Raw genomic sequence first — 22887 nt, forward strand, 5'->3', positions numbered from 1 at the left:
CAGCGGGAAAGGGACTGTCGTTTTTTTCTCAACTTGCCGGAACACCACCTCCTCTTTTAGCCAGGGTCTCTGAGAATGTCTGGACTGCATTCCCAACACTAGCATTGCAAGCTGCACGAGCCACAGTCTAGAACCTAACCCATTTCCCCTGAGCATCAGGAGGGGGATGGGGGAAGATGCCAATCCCGGCTGCAAGCAATGTTTGGAATTCCCGCGTGCAACTGTCATTAGCTAGCTGAGACCAGGCCACGGTGGCTTTGAATGGAGTCCTAGATGAACACCCATTCCACGTGTGGCCCGTTTCCTGATAGGGGTTTGGGGTGATCAGTCTGGACCCGCGAAATATGGATTTGTCCCCATGGGGCCTCCAGCACAATCTTAGTTGGGTGCTTCTATCCTGTCTTGACCACCACCGTCATCATCACCATCAACAGCCACTATCATTATCATCATCATCACTAAAAAAACAAAACAACGATCTCCCGTATAGCCTGAACAGACTGTTGGGGCAAGTGCTGTTAGAGAGAGCAACTATAAAGGCCGGCACTGTGGTGCAAGAGGCGGTGGGTGGCCGGCACCACGCCCGGCCGCCTTCGTTTCAACAGTGGCGATGTTTGCTACCGTACACCGCGACACCAGGCGACTCATTTGAGGCTGAGTCGACCTAGTGGAGGAGGTGCAGGACCGGTTCAGATAATCGTCACCACCGTCACCGCCACCACCACCGCCAACAACAACAACAGCCATTGGGTGGCGGCGACGTCACCACGACGCCTGTGCCAGGCTACGTGCACGCTGAGGCCGCGTGAAGCGTCGAACGCCCGCCGGCTGGAGGCCACGGGGGCAGACCCCTGCAGGCGCGCCACGGGTCGACAGACTGAGACGACGACTGGCCCATGCACCACCACCACCACCACCACCACCTGCGCCCCCCCCCCCCAGCCCCTACTGCGCCGACGCCGCCGCTGCCGTTGCCGCGATTACCGGAGGAGCGGTTCGGCTCCCCGATGACGAGCGGCCCGCGGGACACGGTGTGCACCGCCGACTCGACGATCTCCCCCATGGCGACGGCGCTCCTCCTGCGCCGGGCGCTGTTCACGCAGCCCTGCTGGCAGCGCGTGCCCGCCTGGCCCGCCTTGCACACCAGCACGTCGCAGTGCAGGAAGACCTTGGGGGGGAGGGGAGTGGAGGGGGAGGGGACACGTGGGTCAGTGACGTTGCAGTGGGGGGGGGACACGTGGGTCAGTGACGTTGCAGTGGGGGGGACACGTGGGTCAGTGACGTTGCAGTGCAGGAAGACCTGGGGGGGAGGGGGGGAGTGGGGGGGACACGTGGGTCAGTGACGTTGCAGTGGGGGGGACACGTGGGTCAGTGACGTTGCAGTGCAGGGACACCTGGGGGGGGGGAGGAGGAGTGGGGGGGTGGGGACACGTGGGTCAGTGACGTTGGAGTGGGGGGGACACGTGGGTCAGTGACGTTGGAGTGGGGGGGACACGTGGGTCAGTGACGTTGCAGTGGGGGGGACACGTGGGTCAGTGACGTTGCAGTGCAGGGACACCTGGGGGGGGGGGGGGGAGGAGGAGTGGGGGGGGGGGACACGTGGGTCAGTGACGTTGCAGTGCGGGGGACACGTGGGTCAGTGACGTTGCAGTGGGGGGGACACGTGGGTCAGTGACGTTGCAGTGGGGGGGACACGTGGGTTAGTGACGTTGCATTGCGGGGGACACCTGGGGGGGGGGGGGGAGGGGGTGGGTGGCACGGGGGAGAGGGACATTGGGGGCACACGCAGGGGCTGGGGGCCGACCACGTGGCTCAGTGTGGACACGTAGACAAGCACGTCACAGTGCAGGGACACGTGAGGAGCGTGTGGGGGTGGGCGGCCACGGAAGGTCTCAGGTCCACCTAGGCCTCTGCTAAGCCACCATACAGCACCTCACCCCACAACTGCACACACGCTAAAGCCAGAACACACTGTGTGGTGGCGAGTGCTTGTCCATAAATGACGTCACGCACCTGGGGGGAAGGGGGTGTTTGACAAATGTGACGTCACATCAAAATGCGCAACTTTAAATAAATAAATATAGGCGTCACGTTCTACTTCATTAAGTAGACTTTTTTGACAAATGTTTTCTCTCGTCCAACATCAGAGTGTGCAGCGCACTACAATGACAAGAGTTTAAAGCGATTTGAAGCATGCTTTATATATATATTTTTTGGGGGGTGGGGTGGAAGGGGCAGATATTTGCGTGTGACGTCATATTTGAGGGGGTGGGTGGGTGGGCGGGTCTGACTTTTCGTGACGTCGTGTGACGATGGTGGGTGGTGGTGGGGGGGTCAAAAATCGTCCAAAATCGCATGACGTCATTTATGGACGCCGCCCCCCCGCCCGCCACCCCCTCTTAGGAGCCTACGGAGGCCGCCACTTTAGCGGCACCAAAACCCGGCTAGCCCGGGCCGCCGCTGCCTCTCCACCCCGGCGGCTGATTCCTTGTGGCGCATCGCGGCAGGCGGGCGCCCGTTGTTTCGAGGCCGAGCCGACCTAAGGTGGCAGGACCCAGGGCCCGGTTCAAATCGTCGAGCTCGCGTCTCCGCCGGCCTCGAAGCGCGGCGCAGCAGATGCCCGGCGACCGCCAACCGCTGCACCGCCGTTCCTCCTCTAGCCTGGCGACACGGCGCTTGTGCCAGGCTAGGTGCACCGCTTACCCCCACACCCCCAGCTACTCTCCCCCCCCCTCCAACCACCACGTGGTCGTCCCATCTCTTGCGCCCACCTGCTTGAACTCCCCGACGAAGGCGAAAGCGACGAAGCTGAACTGGTTCTTCTTCAGGAAGCTGCTGTAGCTCTTCCACGTCGAATCCAGCACACAGCTGTTGGGTAGGGGGGGGGGTAAGGGAGGAATAGGGTGGGGGTGAAAGTTGTCACGTGCATTTTCCCCTCCACGTTTGGAATCGAAGTCAATCTCGCCTTGTACACAGGAGTTTGTGGGTTCGATCCTGACCCCTGACGATGCCTGCTGCTGCTGTAGATTTGGAGTCTGCGTCTCTCTCTCTCTCTCATCATCATCACGGTGGCTAGGAGATGTTGACTACCTCGCTTGAAATACAGGAGGTCGTGGGTTCAACCCCGACCCTGACGATGCCTTCTGCTGCTGCTGTATATTTGGAGTCTGCGTCTCTCTCTCATCATCGTCATCACGGTGGCTAGGAGATGTTGACTACCTTGCCTGGTACGCAGGAGGTCCATGGGTTCGATCCCCAACCCTGGCCATGTCTGCTGCTGTATATCTGGAATCTGCGTCTCTCTCTCTTTCTCTCTCCCGTGGAGATGTTGACTACCTCGCCTGGTGTGCAGGAGGTCGTGGGTTTGATCCCGACCCTGACGACGCCTGCTGCTGCTGCTGTATATTTGGAGTCTGCGTCTCTCATCATCATCATTATCATGGTGGCTAGGAGATGTTGACTACCTCGCCTGGTATACAGGAGGTCTGTGTCTCTCTCTCATCATCATCATCACGGTGGCTAGGAGATGTTGACTACCTCGCTTGGTGTACAGGAGGTCGTGGGTTCGATCCCGACCCTGACGATGCCTGCTGCTGCTGTTGCAGATTTGGTGTTTGCATGTTTCTCTCTCTCTCTCCCCGTGGTCACGCTTTGGGAAAGTATTCGGCTTCTGCTATGAATCTCCACGTGATGATGGCGATGAGCCACTTCCTTGACCCTCCGTGAGATACGACGCAGCTCAGTGAGGGTCTTACCCGGTAAAGTAAAAAAATAAATATTGACTTAAGGCTTTCGTGACCGCAGGAATTAATTTTCTTTGGAGGTGGGTCTTTCGGTAAAGTCACGTAGATAGGTTGAAATTAACAAAAAATAAAATAAACAAAAACCACGACGTTTCGATCACAACACAGGCTCTTTTTTTCCTCCTGATGATGGCCGCTTGTGTTGTGATCGAAACGTCGTGCTTTTTTGTTTATTTTATTTCTATAAAAATTGAACCGATCTACGTGACTTTACCATAAGACCCCAAAGAATAAAAAACACATTAAATAGTTAAAAAGAGTTAAATTTTGCTTTAAAGCTTTCGTGACTGCAGGGATTCATATTCTTGGTTCTGTCGGTAAAGTCACCACGTAGAAGGGAAACAATAAAATAATAAAATTCTAAATCAATAAAATGCTCACGACGTTTCGACTGTAACACAAGCAATCGTCATCAGGTGTGAAAACCACAGCAAGAAAATTTGCCGTGACTTTATTGTTTTATATTTTTATATTATTTTATTGTTTCCCTTCCACGTGGTGGTGACTTTACCGAAAGAACCAAGACTATGAATCCCTGCAGTCACGAAAGCTTTAAATCAACATTTGATGACGTTGATGTTGTCAGTATCAGCGGCTATAATTTGTGATAGCCAGGTCAGGTGGCTTCTGAAAAAGAGCCACTACGTAGCTCAGTGTTGGCCGGGTAGGTGGCGGGGCGGGGGGGGGTTGAAAGGGCTTACGCCTGCTAAAGTAAAAAAACAAAACTAAAATTGCTCAAATAGTTCGTCAATAGTTTGACGGTCATTGTGCGACTGACGGCACAGGCCCGGGGCGTGGAAACGTCATCAGATTCCGGCGGAGGAAGGAATTCTCGAATTCCTTTGCTCTCCATTATACGGCTTTTTGTTGCGTTAGATCGCGAAAATATGTAAATTTTGATTTAAAGCTTTCGTGACTGCAGTGATTCATATTCCTAGTTCTTTCGGTAAAGTCACGTTGAAGGAAACCAGCACACCTGAAGACGACCGTTTGTGTTATGGTCGAAACGTCGTGAGAATTTTTATTGTTTTATATATATTTTATTATCTTCTTTGGTTCTTTCGGTAAAGTCACGTAGAATGATAATAAAATAATACATTGATAAAATAAAATAACACAATAATATTCTCACGACGTTTCGGCCACAACACAAGCGGCCTTCATCAGGTGAAGGGGGCGAGACTGTCTGGTAGGACAGCGCTGTCACCTAATGAAGGCCGCTTGTGTTGTGGCCGAAACGTCGTAAGAATATTATTGTGTTATTTTATTTTATCAATTTATTATTTTATTATCATTCTACGTGACTTTACCGAAAGAACCAAAGAAGATGAATCATTGCAGTCACGAAAGCTTTAAATCGAAATTATATTTTATTATTTTGTTGTTTCCCTTCAACGTGACTTTACCGAAAGAACTAAGGATATGAAATATGTAAATGTTGCGTCGTTAAACCCGCCACCACCCGGCACAGCCAATTAGCAAGGGGTTTGCCACGTTTAACAGAAGGTGGCCAATTCGTTACTAGCACAGCGCTAGTGTATAGTGCAGTGCATAGTGTAGTGTGTAGTGTAGTGTATAGTGGAGTACTACAGCGGTTGTGTGTTGGAGAGCAAATCCACAACGGTGTAGTGTGTAGTGTAGTGTATAGTGTAGTACTACACCGGTTGTGTTTTCAAGAGCAAATCCACAACATTTACAATCTTAGTATGACATGTTGCCTGATGAAGCTAGTTGTAATTACTGGCAAAACGTCGTACCAAGATTGTAAATGTTGTGGTTTTGCTCTCCGACACACAACTGGTTGATGCTGTACTAGTAACGAATTGGCCACCTTCCGTTCACGTGACAAACCTTACTAATTGTCTGTGTCGGGTGGTGGCGGGGTTAACGACACAACGTTGATACATTTACACGATCTAACCCAACAAAACCTGGTTGCAAGGACTCAGCACCAGCACTGTTCACCCACGTTTCCGGAGAGCAAGTCTACGGGCAATGATAGTCTACTAGCAATGTTAGTCTATGGGTAATGTTAGTCTACGGGCAATGTTAGTCTATGTGCAATGTTAGTCTAAGGGCAATGTTAGTCTTCGGGCAATGTTAGTCTACGGGCAATGTTAGTCTATGTGCAATGTTAGTCTACGGGCAATGTTAGTCTACGGGCAATATTAGCCTACGGGCAATGTTAGTCTACAGGCAATGTTAGTCTACGGGCAATGTTAGTCTATGGGCAATGTTAGCCTACAGGCAATGTTAGTCTACGGGAAATGTTAGTCTATGGGCAATGTTAGCCTACAGGCAATGTTAGTCTACGGGAAATGTTAGTCTACGGGCAATGTTAGTCTACGGGCAATGTTAGTATATGGGCAATGTTAGTCTACGGGAAATGTTAGTCTATGGGCAATGTTAGTATATGGGCAATGTTAGTCTACGGGAAATGTTAGTCTGCAGGCAATGTTAGTCTACGGGCAAAGTTAGTCTACAGGCAATGTTAGTCTATGAGCAATGTTAGTCTACCTGCAATGTTAGTCTATGGGCAATGTTAGTCTACAGGCAATGTTAGTCTACGGGCAATTTTAGTCTACGGATAATGTGGGTCTACGTGCAGTGTTACTCCATGCACAATTTTAGTCCACGTGCAGTGTCAGTGGTCTCCGTTCACGTACCCGTTCTTGACGAGGTCGTATCGGATGGGGTCCTGGGGGTCCCCGCTGGGGGTCGCGAAGCAGTTCTCGGTGAAGAGCGTGACGCTCAGGTTGGACTTGACGGCGAGCTGGACGAAGACGTTTTGGTTCTCCTTGAAGTGCACGGGGTAGTCGCTCTTCTTGTACGGCAGCGCGAAGCGCTCCGAGTGGTACAGCTCGATGTTGAAGACGAAGTCGCCGAAGCCCGTCTCCGTCACGAAGATGCTGCCCGTGTCCGGCACGAAGTTCACCGCCAGGCTGCGGCGCTTGTCGTACTTACACCTGGAGAGCGAGAGAGAGAGAGACGATGCGAGACGGTGGCAGAGATCGTGGAGATGAGATGGAGATGAGGATGTTCACAGAGAGAGAGAGAGATCGAGTAGAGATGGAGATGAGATGGAGATGAGAGAGATGACAGACAGGAAGTTCACGGACAGATAAACGAGAGAGAGACGGCAGAGGTGAGACAAAGGAGGACACGAGAGTCAAGATGTTCACAGTGAGATATCGTTCAGATGAGATGGAGATGATAAAGATGAGAGATCAGAGTGAGGATGTTCACAGAAAGAGAGATGAGAGCGACCGTGGAGATGAGATGGAGATGAGACAGAGAGACGACAGTCGGGATGTTCACACAGAGACCGCATGCTTAAAACCTTAACCATCCTCGTGTTATAGTGAGAATTCCATCATGCGCTAGACTCGCATTACAGAGAGTAGTCCGTCACATGCTAGACTACCGTTACAGCGAGTAGTCCATCACACACTAGACTTCCGTTACAGAGAGTAGTCCATCATGCTAGACTCCCGTTACAGCGAGTAGTCCATCATGCTAGACTCCCGTTACAGCGAGTAGTCCATCACACGCTAGACTCCCGTTACAGCGAGTAGTCCGTCACACGCTAGACTCCCGTTACAGCGAATAGTCCGTCACACGCTAGACTCCCGTTACAGCGAGTAGTCCGTCACACGCTAGACTCCCGTTACAGCGAGTAGTCCGTCACACGCTAGACTCCCGTTACAGCGAGCAGTCCATCACACGCTAGACTCCCGTTATAGCGAGTAGTCCAACACATGCTAGACTCCCGTTACAGCGAGTAGTCTGTCACATGCTAGACTCCCGTTACAGCGAATAGTCCATCACATGCTAGACTCCCGTTACAGAGAGTAGTCCATCACACGCTAGACTCCTGTTACAGCGAGTAGTCCGTCACACGCTAGACTCCCGTTACAGCGAGTAGTCCGTCACACGCTAGACTCCCGTTACAGCGAGTAGTCCATCACACGCTAGACTCCCGTTACAGCGAGTAGTCCGTCACATGCTAGACTCCCGTTACAGCGAGTAGTCCGTCACACGCTAGACTCCCGTTACAGCGAATAGTCCATCACATGCTAGACTCCCGTTACAGAGAGTAGTCCATCACACGCTAGACTCCTGTTACAGCGAGTAGTCCGTCACACGCTAGACTCCCGTTACAGCGAGTAGTCCGTCACACGCTAGACTCCCGTTACAGAGAGTAGTCCATCACACGCTAGACTCCTGTTACAGCGAGTAGTCCGTCACACGCTAGACTCCCGTTACAGCGAGTAGTCCGTCACACGCTAGACTCCCGTTACAGCGAGTAGTCCATCACACGCTAGACTCCCGTTACAGCGAGTAGTCCGTCACACGCTAGACTCCCGTTACAGCGAGTAGTCCGTCACACGCTAGACTCCCGTTACAGCGAATAGTCCATCACATGCTAGACTCCCGTTACAGAGAGTAGTCCATCACACGCTAGACTCCTGTTACAGCGAGTAGTCCGTCACACGCTAGACTCCCGTTACAGCGAGTAGTCCGTCACACGCTAGACTCCCGTTACAGCGAGTAGTCCATCACACGCTAGACTCCCGTTACAGCGAGTAGTCCGTCACACGCTAGACTCCCGTTACAGCGAGCAGTCCGTCACACGCTAGACTCCCGTTACAGCGAGTAGTCCATCACACGCTAGACTCCCGTTACAGCGAGTAGTCCGTCACACGCTAGACTCCCGTTACAGCGAGTAGTCCGTCACACGCTAGACTCCCGTTACAGCGAGTAGTCCGTCACATGCTAGACTCCCGTTACAGAGAGTAGTCCGTCACATGCTAGACTCCCGTTACAGCGAGTAGTCCGTCACATGCTAGACTCCCGTTACAGAGAGTAGTCCGTCACATGCTAGACTCCCGTTACAGCGAGTAGTCCATCACACGCTAGACTCCCGTTACAGAGAGTAGTCCGTCACACGCTAGACTCCCGTTACAGCGAGTAGTCCATCACACGCTAGACTCCCGTTACAGCGAATAGTCCATCACAAAAAAATAAAAACCACGTTAAAGTGGAAAGGCGTTGCGCGAACGGACGCGCATTAAATGGGGCTTAACTGCACGTCGGTGTTTGGACAGAAGGAACCGCACCGCGTGCGGGATCTCGCGACCGCGCTTAGTTGAACGCGCTTACGTACGTGAGCGGGACCTGGATGTCGTTGAAGTTGCGGATGATGGGCAGGCTCCTGTTGGCCGACTTGAGGGTGAGCGTCTGGGAGAAGATCATCTGCGAGTCCGTCTCCTGCAGGGATGGCAGAAATCACCGACAGCCACGTCAACTCGTGCTGTTGCGGACCCAACAAGGTCGCGCGATCCCTCGATGGGAGGATGAGGAATGGCAACGCTACGCGAGCCCTCGCCCTCTGCTGAACCCGTCTCTGTCACCGTGGCCAGCGGCAGCTGGAACTTCACATTGGGCATCTTAGCTCTTGAACGGCATCCCTGCTTCCATCATCATTGCAAGAATCGAATAATCTACGGACAATGCTAGTCTATGTGCAATGTTAGTCTATGTGCAGTGTTAGTCTATGTGCAATGTTAGTCCATGTGCAGTATTAGTCTATGTGCAGTGTTAGTCTATGTGCAGTGTTAGTCTATGTGCAATGTTAGTCTATGTGGAATGTTAGTCTACGTGCAGTGTTAGTCTATGTGCAGTGTCAGTTTATGTGCAATGTTAGTCTATGTGCAGTGTTAGTCTATGTGCAGTGTTAGTCTATGTGCAATGTTAGTCTATTGCAGTGTTAGTCTATGTGCAGTGTTAGTCTATGTGCAGTGTTAGTCTATGTGCAATGTTAGTCCATGTGCAGTATTAGTCTATGTGCAATGTTAGTCTATGTGGAATGTTAGTCTACGTGCAGTGTTAGTCTATGTGCAGTGTCAGTTTATGTGCAATGTTAGTCTATGTGCAGTGTTAGTCTATGTGCAGTGTTAGTCTATGTGCAATGTTAGTCTATTGCAGTGTTAGTCTATGTGCAGTGTTAGTCTCTGTGCAGTGTTAGTCTATGTGCAATGTTAGTCTATTGCTGTGTTAGTCTATGTGCAATGTTAATCTATGTGCAGTGTTAGTCTATGTGCAATGTTAGTCTATGTGCAATGCTAATCTATGTGCAGTGTTAGTCTAGGTGCAATGTTAGTCTATGTGCAATGTTAGTCTATGTGCAGTGTTAGTCTATATGCAATGTTAGTCTATGTGCAGTGTTAGTCTATGTACAATGCGAGTTTATGTGTAATGTTAGTTTACATGTCGTGTTAGTCTATGGGCAATGTTAGTCTATGGGTAGTGTTAAGTCTCTGGGCAGTGTTAAGTGTACGTAGGGTAATGTTGAGTCTATGTGCAGTGTTAAGTCTTCTGTCAATGTTAAGTCTATGTGCAGTGTTGAGTCTATGGCCCAATGTTGAGTCTATGGTGCAGTGTTGAGTCTATGGCGCAGTGTTGAGTTTATGGTGCAGTGTTGAGTCTATGGTGCAGTGTTGAGTCTATGGTGCAGTGTTGAGTCTATGGTGCAGTGTTGAGTCTATGGTGCAGTGTTGAGTCTATGTCGCAATGTTGAGTCTATGGCGCAGTGTTGAGTCTATGGGGCAGTGTTGAGTCTATGGTGCAGTGTTGAGTCTATGGTGCAGTGTTGAGTCTATGTCGCAATGTTGAGTCTATGGTACAATGTTGAGTCTATAGTGCAGTGTTGAGTCTATGTCGCAATGTTGAGTCTATGGCGCAGTGTTGAGTCTATGGTGAAGTGTTGAGTCTATGGTGCAGTGTTGAGTCTATGGTGCAGTGTTGAGTCTATGGTGCAGTGTTGAGTCTATGTCACAATATTGAGTCTATGGCGCAGTGTTGAGTCTATGGTGCAGTGTTGAGTCTATAGTACAGTTTTGAGTCTATGGTGCAGTGTTGAGTCTATGTTGTAATGTTGAGTCTATGGTGTAGTGTTGAGTCTATGGTGCAGTGTTGAGTCTATGGTGCAGTGTTGAGTCTATGGTGCAGTGTTGAGTCTATGGTGCAGTGTTGAGTCTATGGTGGAGTGTTGAGTCTATGTGACAATATTGAGTCTATTGCGCAGTGTTGAGTCTATGGTGCAGTGTTGAGTCTATGGGGCAGTGTTGAGTCTATGTTGTAGTGTTGAGTCTATGGTGCAGTGTTGAGTCTATGGTGCAGTGTAGAGTCTATGGTGCAGTGTTGAGTCTATGGTGCAGTGTTGAGTCTATGGTGCAGTGTTGAGTCTATGGTGCAGTGTTGAGTCTATGGTGCAGTGTAGAGTCTATGGTGCAGTGTAGAGTCTATGGTGCAGTGTAGAGTCTATGGTGCAGTGTTGAGTCTATGGTGCAGTGTTGAGTCTATGGTGCAGTGTAGAGTCTATGGTGCAGTGTTGAGTCTATGGTGCAGTGTTGAGTCTATGGTGCAGTGTAGAGTCTATGGTGCAGTGTTGAGTCTATGGTGCAGTGTAGAGTCTATGGTGCAGTGTTGAGTCTATGGTGCAGTGTTGAGTCTATGGTGCAGTGTTGAGTCTATGGTGCAGTGTTGAGTCTATGGCGCAGTGTTGAGTCTATGGTGCAGTGTAGAGTCTATGGTGCAGTGTTGAGTCTATTGCGCAGTGTTGAGTCTACGGCGCAGTGTTGAGTCCACGGTTGAGTTTAAGAGCTGTTGCACACCGCACCTGGCACACGGCGCCGCAGTCCACGATGCCGATGTCGAAGACGATGAACTGGCCGTTGTCGAGCGGCGAGCATCCCGGGGGCGTGCCGTCGTTGAGCGAAAAGTCGCTCGCGTTGTGGCCCGCCACCAGCACCTTGGGGATGTGGGCTGACATCCGCTCATCCTGGCACGACAGCCGCACCTCGGCTAAAGCAGGGGCGGGGGGGGGGTGGGGTGGGGAAAGAGCAACGAACACGACAATCGGTGAAGAGGATGCGGGCGCACGTGAAAGTGGCTGGAGCACGATAATTAAATCGGGTAATCTTATTACGTCAAGTCCTCATTTAACGCGGCGGCGGGTCGTAGATGCGTCCCCGAAAGGTGCCGCGTTGAGCGGTGAAACGCATTGAGTGAAAAGGATTTCCCCACGAGCGATGTACCGATAAAGTTTGGCGAGGCACGACGTACCACCGCGCGCGCCGCGCCATGAGATGGCGGCGGGACCAGTAACTGAGGGTACGCCGCCGCTGCGTTACCGTATCATTCCGTGTGCCGTGTCACTGTACCGCAGGTCGAGATAAGAGCTCGTCAGAAACCGCATCATCGTGCACGCCACCGCGTCATAACTGTGCGCATTCCGCGTCATAACTGTGCACATTCCGCATCATAACGGTGCGCATTCCGCGTCATAACGGTGCACATTCCGCGTCATAACTGTGCACATTCCGCGTCATAACTGTGCACATTCCGCGTCATAACTGTGCACATTCCGCATCATAACGGTGCACATTCCGCGTCATAACGGTGCACATTCCGCGTCATAACTGTGCACATTCTGCATCATAACGGTGCGCATTCCGCGTCATAACGGTGCGCATTCCGCGTCATAACAGTGCACATTCCGCGTCATAACGGTGCGCATTCCGCGTCATAACGGTGTGCATTCTACGTCATAATGCTCGTTACTGGAGTATGGCTATGGCCAACAGCACAGAAGAAGGTAAAAAACTGCTGCAATTGACCTGATTATTGATGTAAATAATGCGCCGTCAATGCCGTAAATTGTTACAGCAAAGACACTGTTTCACAGGGACGGAGTAACTGCATTAAGCGTAGGTGTGACCTTACCCACGAACGAGTTCTGAATGGTTTATTTGGATGTATATAATTGTATGTGGTGTTCACAACGAGTCAATAACGGTACAGTACATGTTGTTTTAATGTGGTTGTTGTTGTTGTATCTGATTACAATCTAGCGTTAATGCGAAAGCGTTTGCCTCGTCCACTAAAGGTGGTCGTTATGGTGAGCTATTGTTATGAGAGTTCACATAGCAAAGGATGTTAATATATGATGAGACCTCCTTTGCCAGTAGCAAAATATGATAATAGTTTTTTTTACCCTTTTATCTGGCAACAAAACTGACACCTTTTTTTTACAAGGGATCATGCTTGCATTAACCACAATACTTACCCCGAGCTCTCAATACTCTGATGGTGGCGTTGTCTTTGAGTTGTGCGCCTTTTGGCGTCATCTGGTCCAACACCAACGTGAGACTGGGCTCTAACAAAAGCTGTCTCTGGTGTGGACCAATCAATTTCAAGGACAATGCCACATACATTATGAGAGTGCTGTTTTTTGTTTGTTTGCATTTTGACCGCAGGTATTGGTGGTTAATGCAAACATGATCCCTCATAAGAAAAACGTGTCAGTTTCGTTGCCTGATAAAAGGGTAAAAAAAACACCTATTATCTATGTTAACATAGGTAAAATACTGTTAACAACATCGTATCTGCACACCACGTAGTGGACAGTGACGGATTGGGACTAAGAACCTGCCCAGGCATTTGTAAACACACCGGCCCAACAGCACGGCTGTGCACGTGCTGTGTGTGGCACGTGGCCTGAGAGCCCAGCGTGGCATTCCCCTATCGTACAGACTCCGAGTTGGGATCTACCCTCGAGAAGTCTTCACGTCCGTCATCGTGTGCGTGTGGACCCCCGAGTTCACTTACAAACTTACGCTAAAATCGTTCGCGTGCAGCCACCAAACTGGAAACTCTACAGATTCGAAGTGCTACCGTTTGCATGCTTTCCCCAAAGGTCGCGTGGATTTTTTTTTCTTCGGGCCCTCGAGTTTTGTTTCCACTCCACATTTAGAAACGTGCACTTCGAGTATTTGGCCGCTATAAATCTCCACGCGATAATCCATTTCGTTGGCCTATCATTTGTGATAGCCAGGTCGTTTCTGAAAAAAGAGCTAACGGCTCAGTTAGCTCTGCATGGGCGGTGTTAGTTCGAGTGCAGTGTAAGTCTGTGTAAAGCGTTAGTGCATTTGCAGTGTTAGCCTGTGCTCACTGTTGGTCGATGTGCAATGCCAGTCCAAGGCGGACACTGCTAGTCTATGGGCAATGCTCGTATATATGCACCGTTAGTCTATGCGCAATGTGATCACGGTTTGCCGCCAACCGCGCAACCTACCAGGGTGACATCCCAGCATTCCGTTCTTCAGGAAGCAGACTTCGTTGCCCATGCACCCGCTGGGGTCGTCCGAGATGTTGTACTGCGAGTAGCAGGTGTAGTGGTGCGAGCAATCCCATGACCACCAATCGTCGCCCACCTGCACACACGCAAACGGCCGTTGGGAGGGTAGGCTTGAACGATCTCAAAGTTAATATCCACCGGTTGGCCCGCGGACGAATCTGCGGCACATATTTCATGCTATAGATCTGTTACCTTAAAGCAGCAGGGTATTTCAACCTCTAGTAGTGCCTTGCCCTTCCTCTTTATGACCCGGCCCTTCGGCATTAGGACATGCTCCCTCCCCTTTATGTAGGGGCAGAGGTTTAGGTAATATAAAATAATAACCGCCACTTTTTTCAAATTTTCTTGTTGTGATTTTCACACTTGATGATGATTGCTTGTGTTGCAGTCGAAACGTCGTGAGAATTTTATTTTTTTATATTTTTATTATTTTATTGTTTCCCTTCTACGTGACTTTACCGAAAGAACCAAGAATATGAATCCCTGCAGTCACGAAAGCTATAAATCAAAATATAATAGGAGTTGAAGATGTCTTATGTCGTGTTAGAGAAAGAGGCTTTGTGATAGATGAGTAGACTAGGCCTTGCGTGGCGGTAGAGGACTTAGGCTCTGACACAAATGACGAAAAACTAGGCCTCACTTGATGATGAAGGAATTGGGCTGTGACACAGATGACATAAACCAGGCCTCATGTGGTGTGTAAAATAATTAGGCTTTGAAGCAAACTAGGCCTCGCGCGGTGATAGATACATTCTCCCTCTGTGCACAGATGAAGCAGACTAGGCCTCACGGGATGGTAGATTAGGATCTGGGCACAGATGAAGCGGACTAGGCCTCACGGGATGGTAGATTAGGATCCGGGCACAGATGAAGTGGACTAGGCCTCACGGGATGGTAGATTAGGATCTGGGCACAGATGAAGTGGACCAGGCCTCATGGGATGGTAGATTAGGATCTGGGCACAGATGAAGCGGACTAGGCCTCACGGGATGGTAGATTAGGATCTGGGCACAGATGACGCAGACTAGGCCTCACGGGATGGTAGATTAGGATCCGGGCACAGATGAAGTGGACTAGGCCTCACGGGATGGTAGATTAGGATCTGGGCACAGATGAAGCGGACTAGGCCTCACGGGACGGTAGATTAGGATCTGGGCACAGATGAAGCGGACTAGGCCTCACGGGATGGTAGATTAGGATCTGGGCACAGATGAAGCAGACTAGGCCTCACGGAACGGTAGATTAGGATCCGGGCACAGATGACGCGGACCAGGCCTCACGGGATGGTAGATTAGGATCCGGGCACAGATGAAGCAGTCCAGGCCTCACGGGATGGTAGATTAGGATCTGGGCACAGATGAAGCAGACCAGGCCTCACGGGATGGTAGATTAGGATCTGGGCACAGATAAAGCGGACTAGGCCTCACGGGATGGTAGATTAGGATCTGGGCACAGATGAAGCAGTCCAGGCCTCACGGGATGGTAGATTAGGATCTGGGCACAGATGACGCGGACCAGGCCTCACGGGACGGTAGATTAGGATCTGGGCACAGATGAAGCAGACCAGGCCTCACGGGACGGTAGATTAGGATCCGGGCACAGATGAAGCGGACCAGGCCTCACGGGATGGTAGATGCCGTCCATGGTGCAGCCGCAGTTGGCCGCGTCCACGCAGGCTCCGTCGTGCAGGAAGAAGCCCGGGCTGCACTCGCACGCCTCGACGCACGCCTGCCTCTTTGGGCACGCGGCGTTGGAGAAGCCGCACGCGCTCGGGCACGGCGACGCGCACCCCTTGTACGCGCTGTTTGCCGGGCAGCTCAGCGCTGTCGGGTGGACCAGGGCAGGCGAAAGGGAGGAAAATAACGAAGGAAGGATGAGAAAAATAATCTTTCGACATGCTCGAATTTCTGTGACGCTTCCTCAACGTGCGTTCGCCATCGGCTCTGCTCGGACGTGTGCAAGGCCTTCATAATTATTTCAACTTGTAAGGCGCACGGTGTACCGAGCTGATTGAGAGCTTCGTTCGAGGGGCGGGGGGGGGATGGCTGTCAATTGTTGGACACGTCACCCGTCTCGATGCGCAAGTTTATTAGTTGACGCTCAGGTTAAGTTGGCACGGTCCATATCTTTCTAAAATTGGTGGTGTGGTGCGCCGGGGTGGGGGGGGGGGTGGGGTGGGAATGTATGACTTCCTCCACCACTTTTTATATTTTCTTCCAATTCCAACTCGGCTCGTTAGATATCCGACGTCCTTACACATTTAAACGGAAAAGCGGGGAACCCTCCCCCCCCCCCTACCCCCCCTACTCACGGCAATTCAAGGACGCCCTCCACTCGCCGAGCGTCACGCCGCTGCCCAGGCACGCGTCGAAGTAACCCTGCAGGTGGGAGCAGCGCAGCTCGTCGCTGAGCGCCGTGAGCGCCAGGTCGAACACGCAGTTGCCGTGGAAGGGCTCGGGCGGCACCGCCTCGAAGCACGCGGCGAACGGCGACGTCGCGCTCTTGAGGGGACTGCACGGCTCGGCGGCACTGGCCAAGTCGGCATCGTTCGGCTTCACCATTCGGCCGTAGTCGAACCCGCAGCTGTGGTGGCGGTGGGGAGAGCAAAAGCACTTCACCATCATCATCATCATCATCACCACCATCATCAAGCTGAATTGTTGCTGGCCAGGAGCTGCCCTGGTTGAGGTCTAGGGGTAGGGACAATGCCACGGTTAGGGTTACGTGGAGGGGTCCAACGGCGGAGGGCGACTCACGCCGAGTTGTTGCTGGCGACCGGGTACTGCCAGGAGCTGCCGAAGGTGTAGGCGGTGGCGTGCAGCTCCCCGTCGGGCCCCGCAAAGTCGTCGCCCGGGTCGCCGTTGAAGTCGCCGCAGAGGCCGCTGAGGTTGCGCGCGTAGTACGCCTGGAGGCGCAGGTCCACGTAGCTGTAGCCGTCGTACTTGACGGTGAGCCCCGCCGCCGGGAAGGAGAGCACCGCGAACTTGCCGGCCCTCACCACCGTGCCGTTGGGCAGGCCCACGGGGAGGCTCACGCTCTCGTCGTTCACCTGCGTTTCGCCAGACGGGGAAGCGAAACGACGGGCTCGTTCTGATTTCGCCCCGCGACCCGCGGCCGCCAGCGCACCGTGCCCGCTCGCTCTCGGAGAGGGAGAGAGGGCGACTCCAGAGGCAGGAAGGCAGCAGCAGCAGCAGCAGCCACGCGGCGAGGAGCCAGTGTGTCAACAATTTCCCAAGCTCTGCAGTCCACTATAGATGGTGTGGGAGGAAACCGGGGCGCCGGGAGAAATCCCACAAGTGCGAGCGAGGGGGAAACACTCTATCCCCATGCATACAGACCCAGTTGGAGTCGAAATCTTTGCTTAGTTCCGCCTTATAGCTGGCAGAGCAAGGGGGTACGGCTCCCCATCGACACCCACCCATGAGTAGAAGGCAGCGAGATGGAACAGATGGAGATTAGTCCACACACTTTTGCTGCTGTGCCGCTTTCTAGCTGGCAGAGCCAGGGGGTGACAGGCTCCTCCTCGACGCACCACCCACGTGAAGTGAGTTTCACAGGACAATCTGCGCGTGATTCACCACATGCAGCGGCTTAGCCACGCCCATTGCCCTCCACTCTTTCCCCATGCCGTCCCCCCTCCCCCTGACAACTAACTCACCCCCACCCCCACCCCCACCCCAACTCTCAACTCACCAGGACGGCGCCGCCGAACAGCAGCTTGACGTTGACGTCGTGGTCGAGCCGCACCTCCACGGTCCGCGTGTACGCCACGGCCGCGTTTCCGTACCGGTGCTCGTTCTGCACCAGCACGTGCCACGCCGCCGGGCGAGAGCCCGCGTAGCTGGGGCTCGGCGCCGCCAGCGTGTAGGTGCACGTGCCCATGAAGTCGAAGTACTTGCCGTCGAAGGTGGTGTAGTGCGGGTCACCAGACGCGTGGCAGTGCTCTTTGGGCGTGGTGGTGGGGGGGGGGGGCGGCGGGGATGGCCACCACGTGGAGAAGGGAGAGAAGAGAGATAGTGAGGTGTGTCCCACAGCTGCCAACCTGCCCAACCACCCACTTACTCACCCGCCCAACCACCCACCCACCCACCCACTCACCGATCCACCCACCCGCCCAACCATCCGCCAACTCACCCAATCTCCAAACCCAACCACCCACCCACCCACCCGCCCACTCACCCAATCTCCAAACCCAACCACCCACCCACCCACTCACCCATCCACTCACCCGCCCAACCACCCACCCACTCACCCAATCTCCAAACCCAACCACCCACCCACCCACCCACTCACCCATCCACCCACCTGCCCAACCACCCGCCCACTCACCCAATCTCCAAACCCAACCACCCACCCACGCACTCACCCATCCACCCACCCGCCCAACCACCCGCCCACTCACCCAATCTCCAAACCCGCCCACCCACCCACCCACTCACCCATCCACCCACCTGCCCAACCACCCGCCCACTCACCCAATCTCCAAACCCAACCACCCACCCACCCACCCACTCACCCATCCACCCACCCAACCACCCGCCCACTCACGCACCCACCTATTCACCCACCCAACTACCGAACCCAAAAACCCACCAAACCCGACCCAGGGTATGGCCCCTCCCTGACGACCACCCATGGGAAGGGACTTTCACGCAAACAACGCTCCGCGTGCGATCCAACAACCTCTGGTGGTGCCTCTGCCGATGCCCCCACAGTGCCGGCTTATGGGCTGCCGTGTACGGCGTAGCCGTCGCCGCCACCCGGCACCGAGTGGGCATCGTGTGGCGGCGCCTGTTGCAAAGGTTTCTGCCTTTGACTGCGGGCGCACCCACGGGAGCCGTGGAAAGCCTCCTCGTCCCTGGCCATGGGATGTTGCAGACGGCGGGGGTGTGGGCTTGTTGCTTTCACTCGGGCCAGCCGGAAACCATCTTCTCCGTCAGCCAGGGTTCTCCGGGGAGGTCTGGCCAATGCGGCCGCTGCAGCTGCGCGAGCCACAGTCCTGAACCTCGCCCATTTCCCCCTCGGCATACGAGACGAGAAAGAGGACGACGCCAACCCCACCCCCCCCCTCCCCCATCCTCTCTGACGCGGGATGCTGTAGACGGTGGGAGTGGGCCTGTCGCTTTTTCCTCAGCCAGCCGGAACGCCTCCTCCGTCAGCCGGGGTCTCCGGGGCGGCTTGGACCGTGCACCCAAAGCAGCCATTGCAGTTGCATAAGCCACAGTCCTAAAACCTCCCCCGTTTACCCCCTCGGCAGTAGGCGTAGGGTGGGGGGGGGGAGAGGGGGACGATACCAACCCCAGCTGCAAGCGATGATGACATTTCCAATTGTCAACTCTCGTTGGCTAGCCGAGACCATTGGAACTGTGTGTTCGAATGGGGTCCTAGGTGGACGCCCACCATCGCAATGGGAGATTTGCAGGCGCATTAATACAGACCCCCTGCTACTCGCAAGGCCTTCGACACTTCACGTGGCCTCAAAGTGCACCGAGCGTGGCACCAGCACCGCGGTTGACGACGTCGCCACCGCTTAATGGCGACAGGCGGTGGCTGCTGCTGCTGCTGCTGCTGCCGTTGGCGGTGCAACCCTCGACAGACGCCGTGCCCCGTCGCGCCCCCCCCCCCCCACCTTCACCCCCCCCCCCGCCCCAGGGCCGGGCCTCACTCGCGATGGCTTGGCAGCCGGCCTTGCCCCCCTCCAGCACGGCGCAGAAGTGGAACTCGGGGCAGGCGAACGCCTGGCAGTCGATGCCCCCCGCGTCGCACAGGCACGAGCTCGTGCAGTCGTCCGAGATGAACGTGTCGCCAACCTGCAGCGAATCGGAAACGGGGTCATCTTTAGTTTGCGAAGGGGGGTGGGGGGGGGGGGCGGGGTATGTGGGGCAAAAGTTTTCAATGAAGATGATAATGAACCTTGATTTTTTTGTTACATTTTTTTAGCGTACGATCAGACCGCTTAAAAACTGCTCCAAACGTTCGGTATTTTCCGGCAAAAATGAAAATGGGTTGACGACTTTGATTCGGCGCCTTCTACTTAAAGACGTACCCATCACGGGAAGCCGCTCGATTTAAAGATCCCGTTCTCTTTTGTTATTCGAAAGAACAAACATTAATGAACTTTAATAGTCTATGAGGGGAAGCTGTCCTCTATCACTTCGGTGCTGCTGCGGGGTCCACTTTCTGCCCCGCCTCGTTCCCCCCCCTTCTCTCCCCCCCCCCTACTGCCGAGGCCTACTATAAAACCTCGTGCCACGGGAGATCCCTCGCCTACTTCAGCAGATTGTTGTTGCTGCGGTTGTCCCACCTGATGACGATTGCTTGTGTTGCGATCGAAACGTCGTGATCTATTATTTTTTTCTACCTACCACGTGACTTTACCAAAAGAATAACCAAAGAGTATGGATTCCTGCAGTCACGAAAGCTTCAAATCAAGACTGTCCTCTATCGTTTACCGTTCTCGAATCATCGTGATGCGAACATCATAAAACGCCGATGTTTTCGTTCAAAACCGATTGAATCCTAAATATCTCAAACACAATAAAAGATAGAACCCCAGTGCCTCTCGCTTTCATTTCATTTGCTGTTCAAGGCTCCTATCAACCGAAAAGGAAAACCGCACTGTTAAATTTTGAACGGTTTCTGGATGACACCATGCACACAAACATATTTATGGGGAACTTAAACATCGAGGTTTGGGGGCCTTAAAATAAAAAATACGACAATTTCAGGTTTTTCCTGTTGTTTGTACCCTAAAGCTACATATATATACAGAATTCGGCTTTCTACCTTGTTGGGAAGATGCCCTAGAGGTGTTTGAAATGTAAACATCAAGGTCTTTGTTTAAATAGAAGATTGTAATCAGGTCTCAGGCCCCACTGAGCTATGTAGCAGTTTTCTTTCGGAAACTGACCCTAGCTATCACAAATTATAGCAGATCAATCAAGTGGCTGATATCATTGTCACCTGGAAATACTCTAAACGCATGGTGATGTTAATTCTAAATGTGGAGGGAAAAACCCGCAGGAGATCGAGAGAAATCTGCGCAGTGACCACGGGGAGAGAGACACGCAAACTCCAAATATACAGCAGAAGGCGTCAGGGTCGGGATAGAACCCACGGCCTCCTGTGTACCAGGCGAGGTAGTCAACATCTCCGAGCCACTGTGATGATGCTGAGAGAGACGGAGACTCCAAATATACAGCAGTGGGCATCGTCAGGGTTGGGATCAAACCCACGGGCTCCTGCACACCAGGCGAGATAGTTGACATCTCCGAGGCACCGTGAAGGTGATGTACGGTGTAAAAAAAGTTCTACATACAATACATGACCTCATGGTACAGCAACAAGAACCCGCAGTAGGCAGTGCATCACCTTGTAGTACTTGTTCTTGTAGAGGCAGCCGCACTGGTCGGCCAGCACGCAGGCGTCGTCCTCCAGGACGTAGCCGATGTCACAGACACAGCCCTCAACGCAGTCTCCCTGGCACTGCCCCTCGACGGCTCCGTCCACGCACGACACGGGGCACGGCGGAGCGCAGTACGAGTAGTGGCTGTTGGCGGGGCACTGCGGGACGGCTGTGGGCGGCAGCAGACAGAGACGCAGTGCGGCCTCACGGGGGCGACTGAACAGGTGGATGGGTGGGTGAGTGGGTGACTGCATGGGTGACCGGGTGGGTGACCGGGTGGGTGACCAGGTTAGTGGTTGGGTGAGTGGGTGACTGGGTGGGTGACCGGGTGGGTGACCAGGTGAATGGTTGGGCGAGTGGGTGACTGGGTGAGTGACTGGGTGAGTGACCAGGTGAGTGGTTGGGTGAGTGGGTGTCTGGATGGGTGACCGACTTGGTGACCGGGTAAATGGGTGGGTGAGTGGGTGACTGGGTGGGTGACTCGGTGAATGGGTGGGTGAGTGAAGGGGCCAGTGAGTGAGTGGATGGATGAATTAATGGGCGATTGCGAGAAAGTGATGAGACAAAGGGAATGAGAGCGACAAAACCGTTGCCCGCGAAATTCGCCAAAATCACGAGCGCCTCCGGAACGTATCCCCGGTGGCGAGCACCGACGGAAAAACACCGCACATCTGGGAGGGGATGGTCAGTAGGGGGTGTGGCGGGGGGTTGGTGGTTTCCGTCCACCATCCCTGATCGAACGATGAGGGATGCCACCACCGCCGCCACCGGCCCACCGCTGGACTGGGCACCGCGTCGGCGGTACGCGACACTCACGGCAGACGGCGGCGCTCCTCCACTCCTGGGTGGCCGCTCCGGCCTTGACGCAGGCGGCGAAGTACGCCTGCAGTGCCTTGCAGTGGACGACCGGGTCGAACTGCAGCAGCACCAGGTCGAAGACGCAGTTGGCGAAGAACGGCTCGGGGTCGACGGACGCCTGGCAGCTGGAGAAGGCGCCCAGCGGGTCCTTGAGGATGCCGCACCAGGTCGGCTGGGCCGCCACGCCGGAGCCCACCGGATCGATCACCACGGGGCGGCCAATGTCGTCGAAGCCCCTGTCGGCGGAGGAGAGGAGCGGGGGACGGGGTGGGGGGGGGGGAAGGGGGCCGTGCGGTTAAATGGATGAACACTCGGTAAGGGAAATGAGGATTTGTCACCCAGCTGCTCGGAACCAGGTTATGCGTTCTTTCTTACACATTGTCCATAGACTCAACACTGCCCCACTGCCCATAGACTCAACACTGCACCATAGACTCAGCACTGCACCATAGACTCAACAGTGCACAATAGACTCTACACTGCACCACAGACTCAACACTGCACCATAGACTCACCACTGCACCATAGACTCAACACTGCACCATAGACTCAGCACTGCACCATAGACTCAACACTGCACCATAGACTCAACACTGCACCATAGACTCAACACTGCACCA

General features: G+C 53.5%; 1 protein-coding gene across 1 annotated transcript in view; it reads right to left on the reverse strand.

Annotated features, from left to right (window-relative positions):
- LOC116958660 (IgGFc-binding protein-like) overlaps positions 1-22887 on the reverse strand; it is a 93844-nt gene that overhangs the window by 4502 nt on the left and 66455 nt on the right. Inside the window, exons 20-32 of the mRNA XM_076057297.1 lie at positions 22226-22503; positions 21376-21578; positions 19670-19814; positions 17698-17948; positions 16761-17053; positions 16316-16587; positions 15628-15827; positions 13942-14080; positions 11485-11669; positions 8971-9074; positions 6470-6769; positions 2772-2868; positions 985-1168 (exon numbers count right to left, since the gene is read on the reverse strand). Coding sequence (XP_075913412.1) covers positions 985-1168; positions 2772-2868; positions 6470-6769; positions 8971-9074; positions 11485-11669; positions 13942-14080; positions 15628-15827; positions 16316-16587; positions 16761-17053; positions 17698-17948; positions 19670-19814; positions 21376-21578; positions 22226-22503 — 2651 coding nt within the window. The remainder of the gene's footprint in view (positions 1-984; positions 1169-2771; positions 2869-6469; positions 6770-8970; positions 9075-11484; positions 11670-13941; positions 14081-15627; positions 15828-16315; positions 16588-16760; positions 17054-17697; positions 17949-19669; positions 19815-21375; positions 21579-22225; positions 22504-22887) is intronic.

This window comes from Petromyzon marinus, chromosome 80 (assembly GCF_048934315.1).
Source record: "Petromyzon marinus isolate PM22_M1 ecotype Great Lakes invasive population chromosome 80, UKy_Petmar_22M1.pri1.0, whole genome shotgun sequence".
Classification (NCBI taxonomy): domain Eukaryota; kingdom Metazoa; phylum Chordata; class Hyperoartia; order Petromyzontiformes; family Petromyzontidae; genus Petromyzon; species Petromyzon marinus.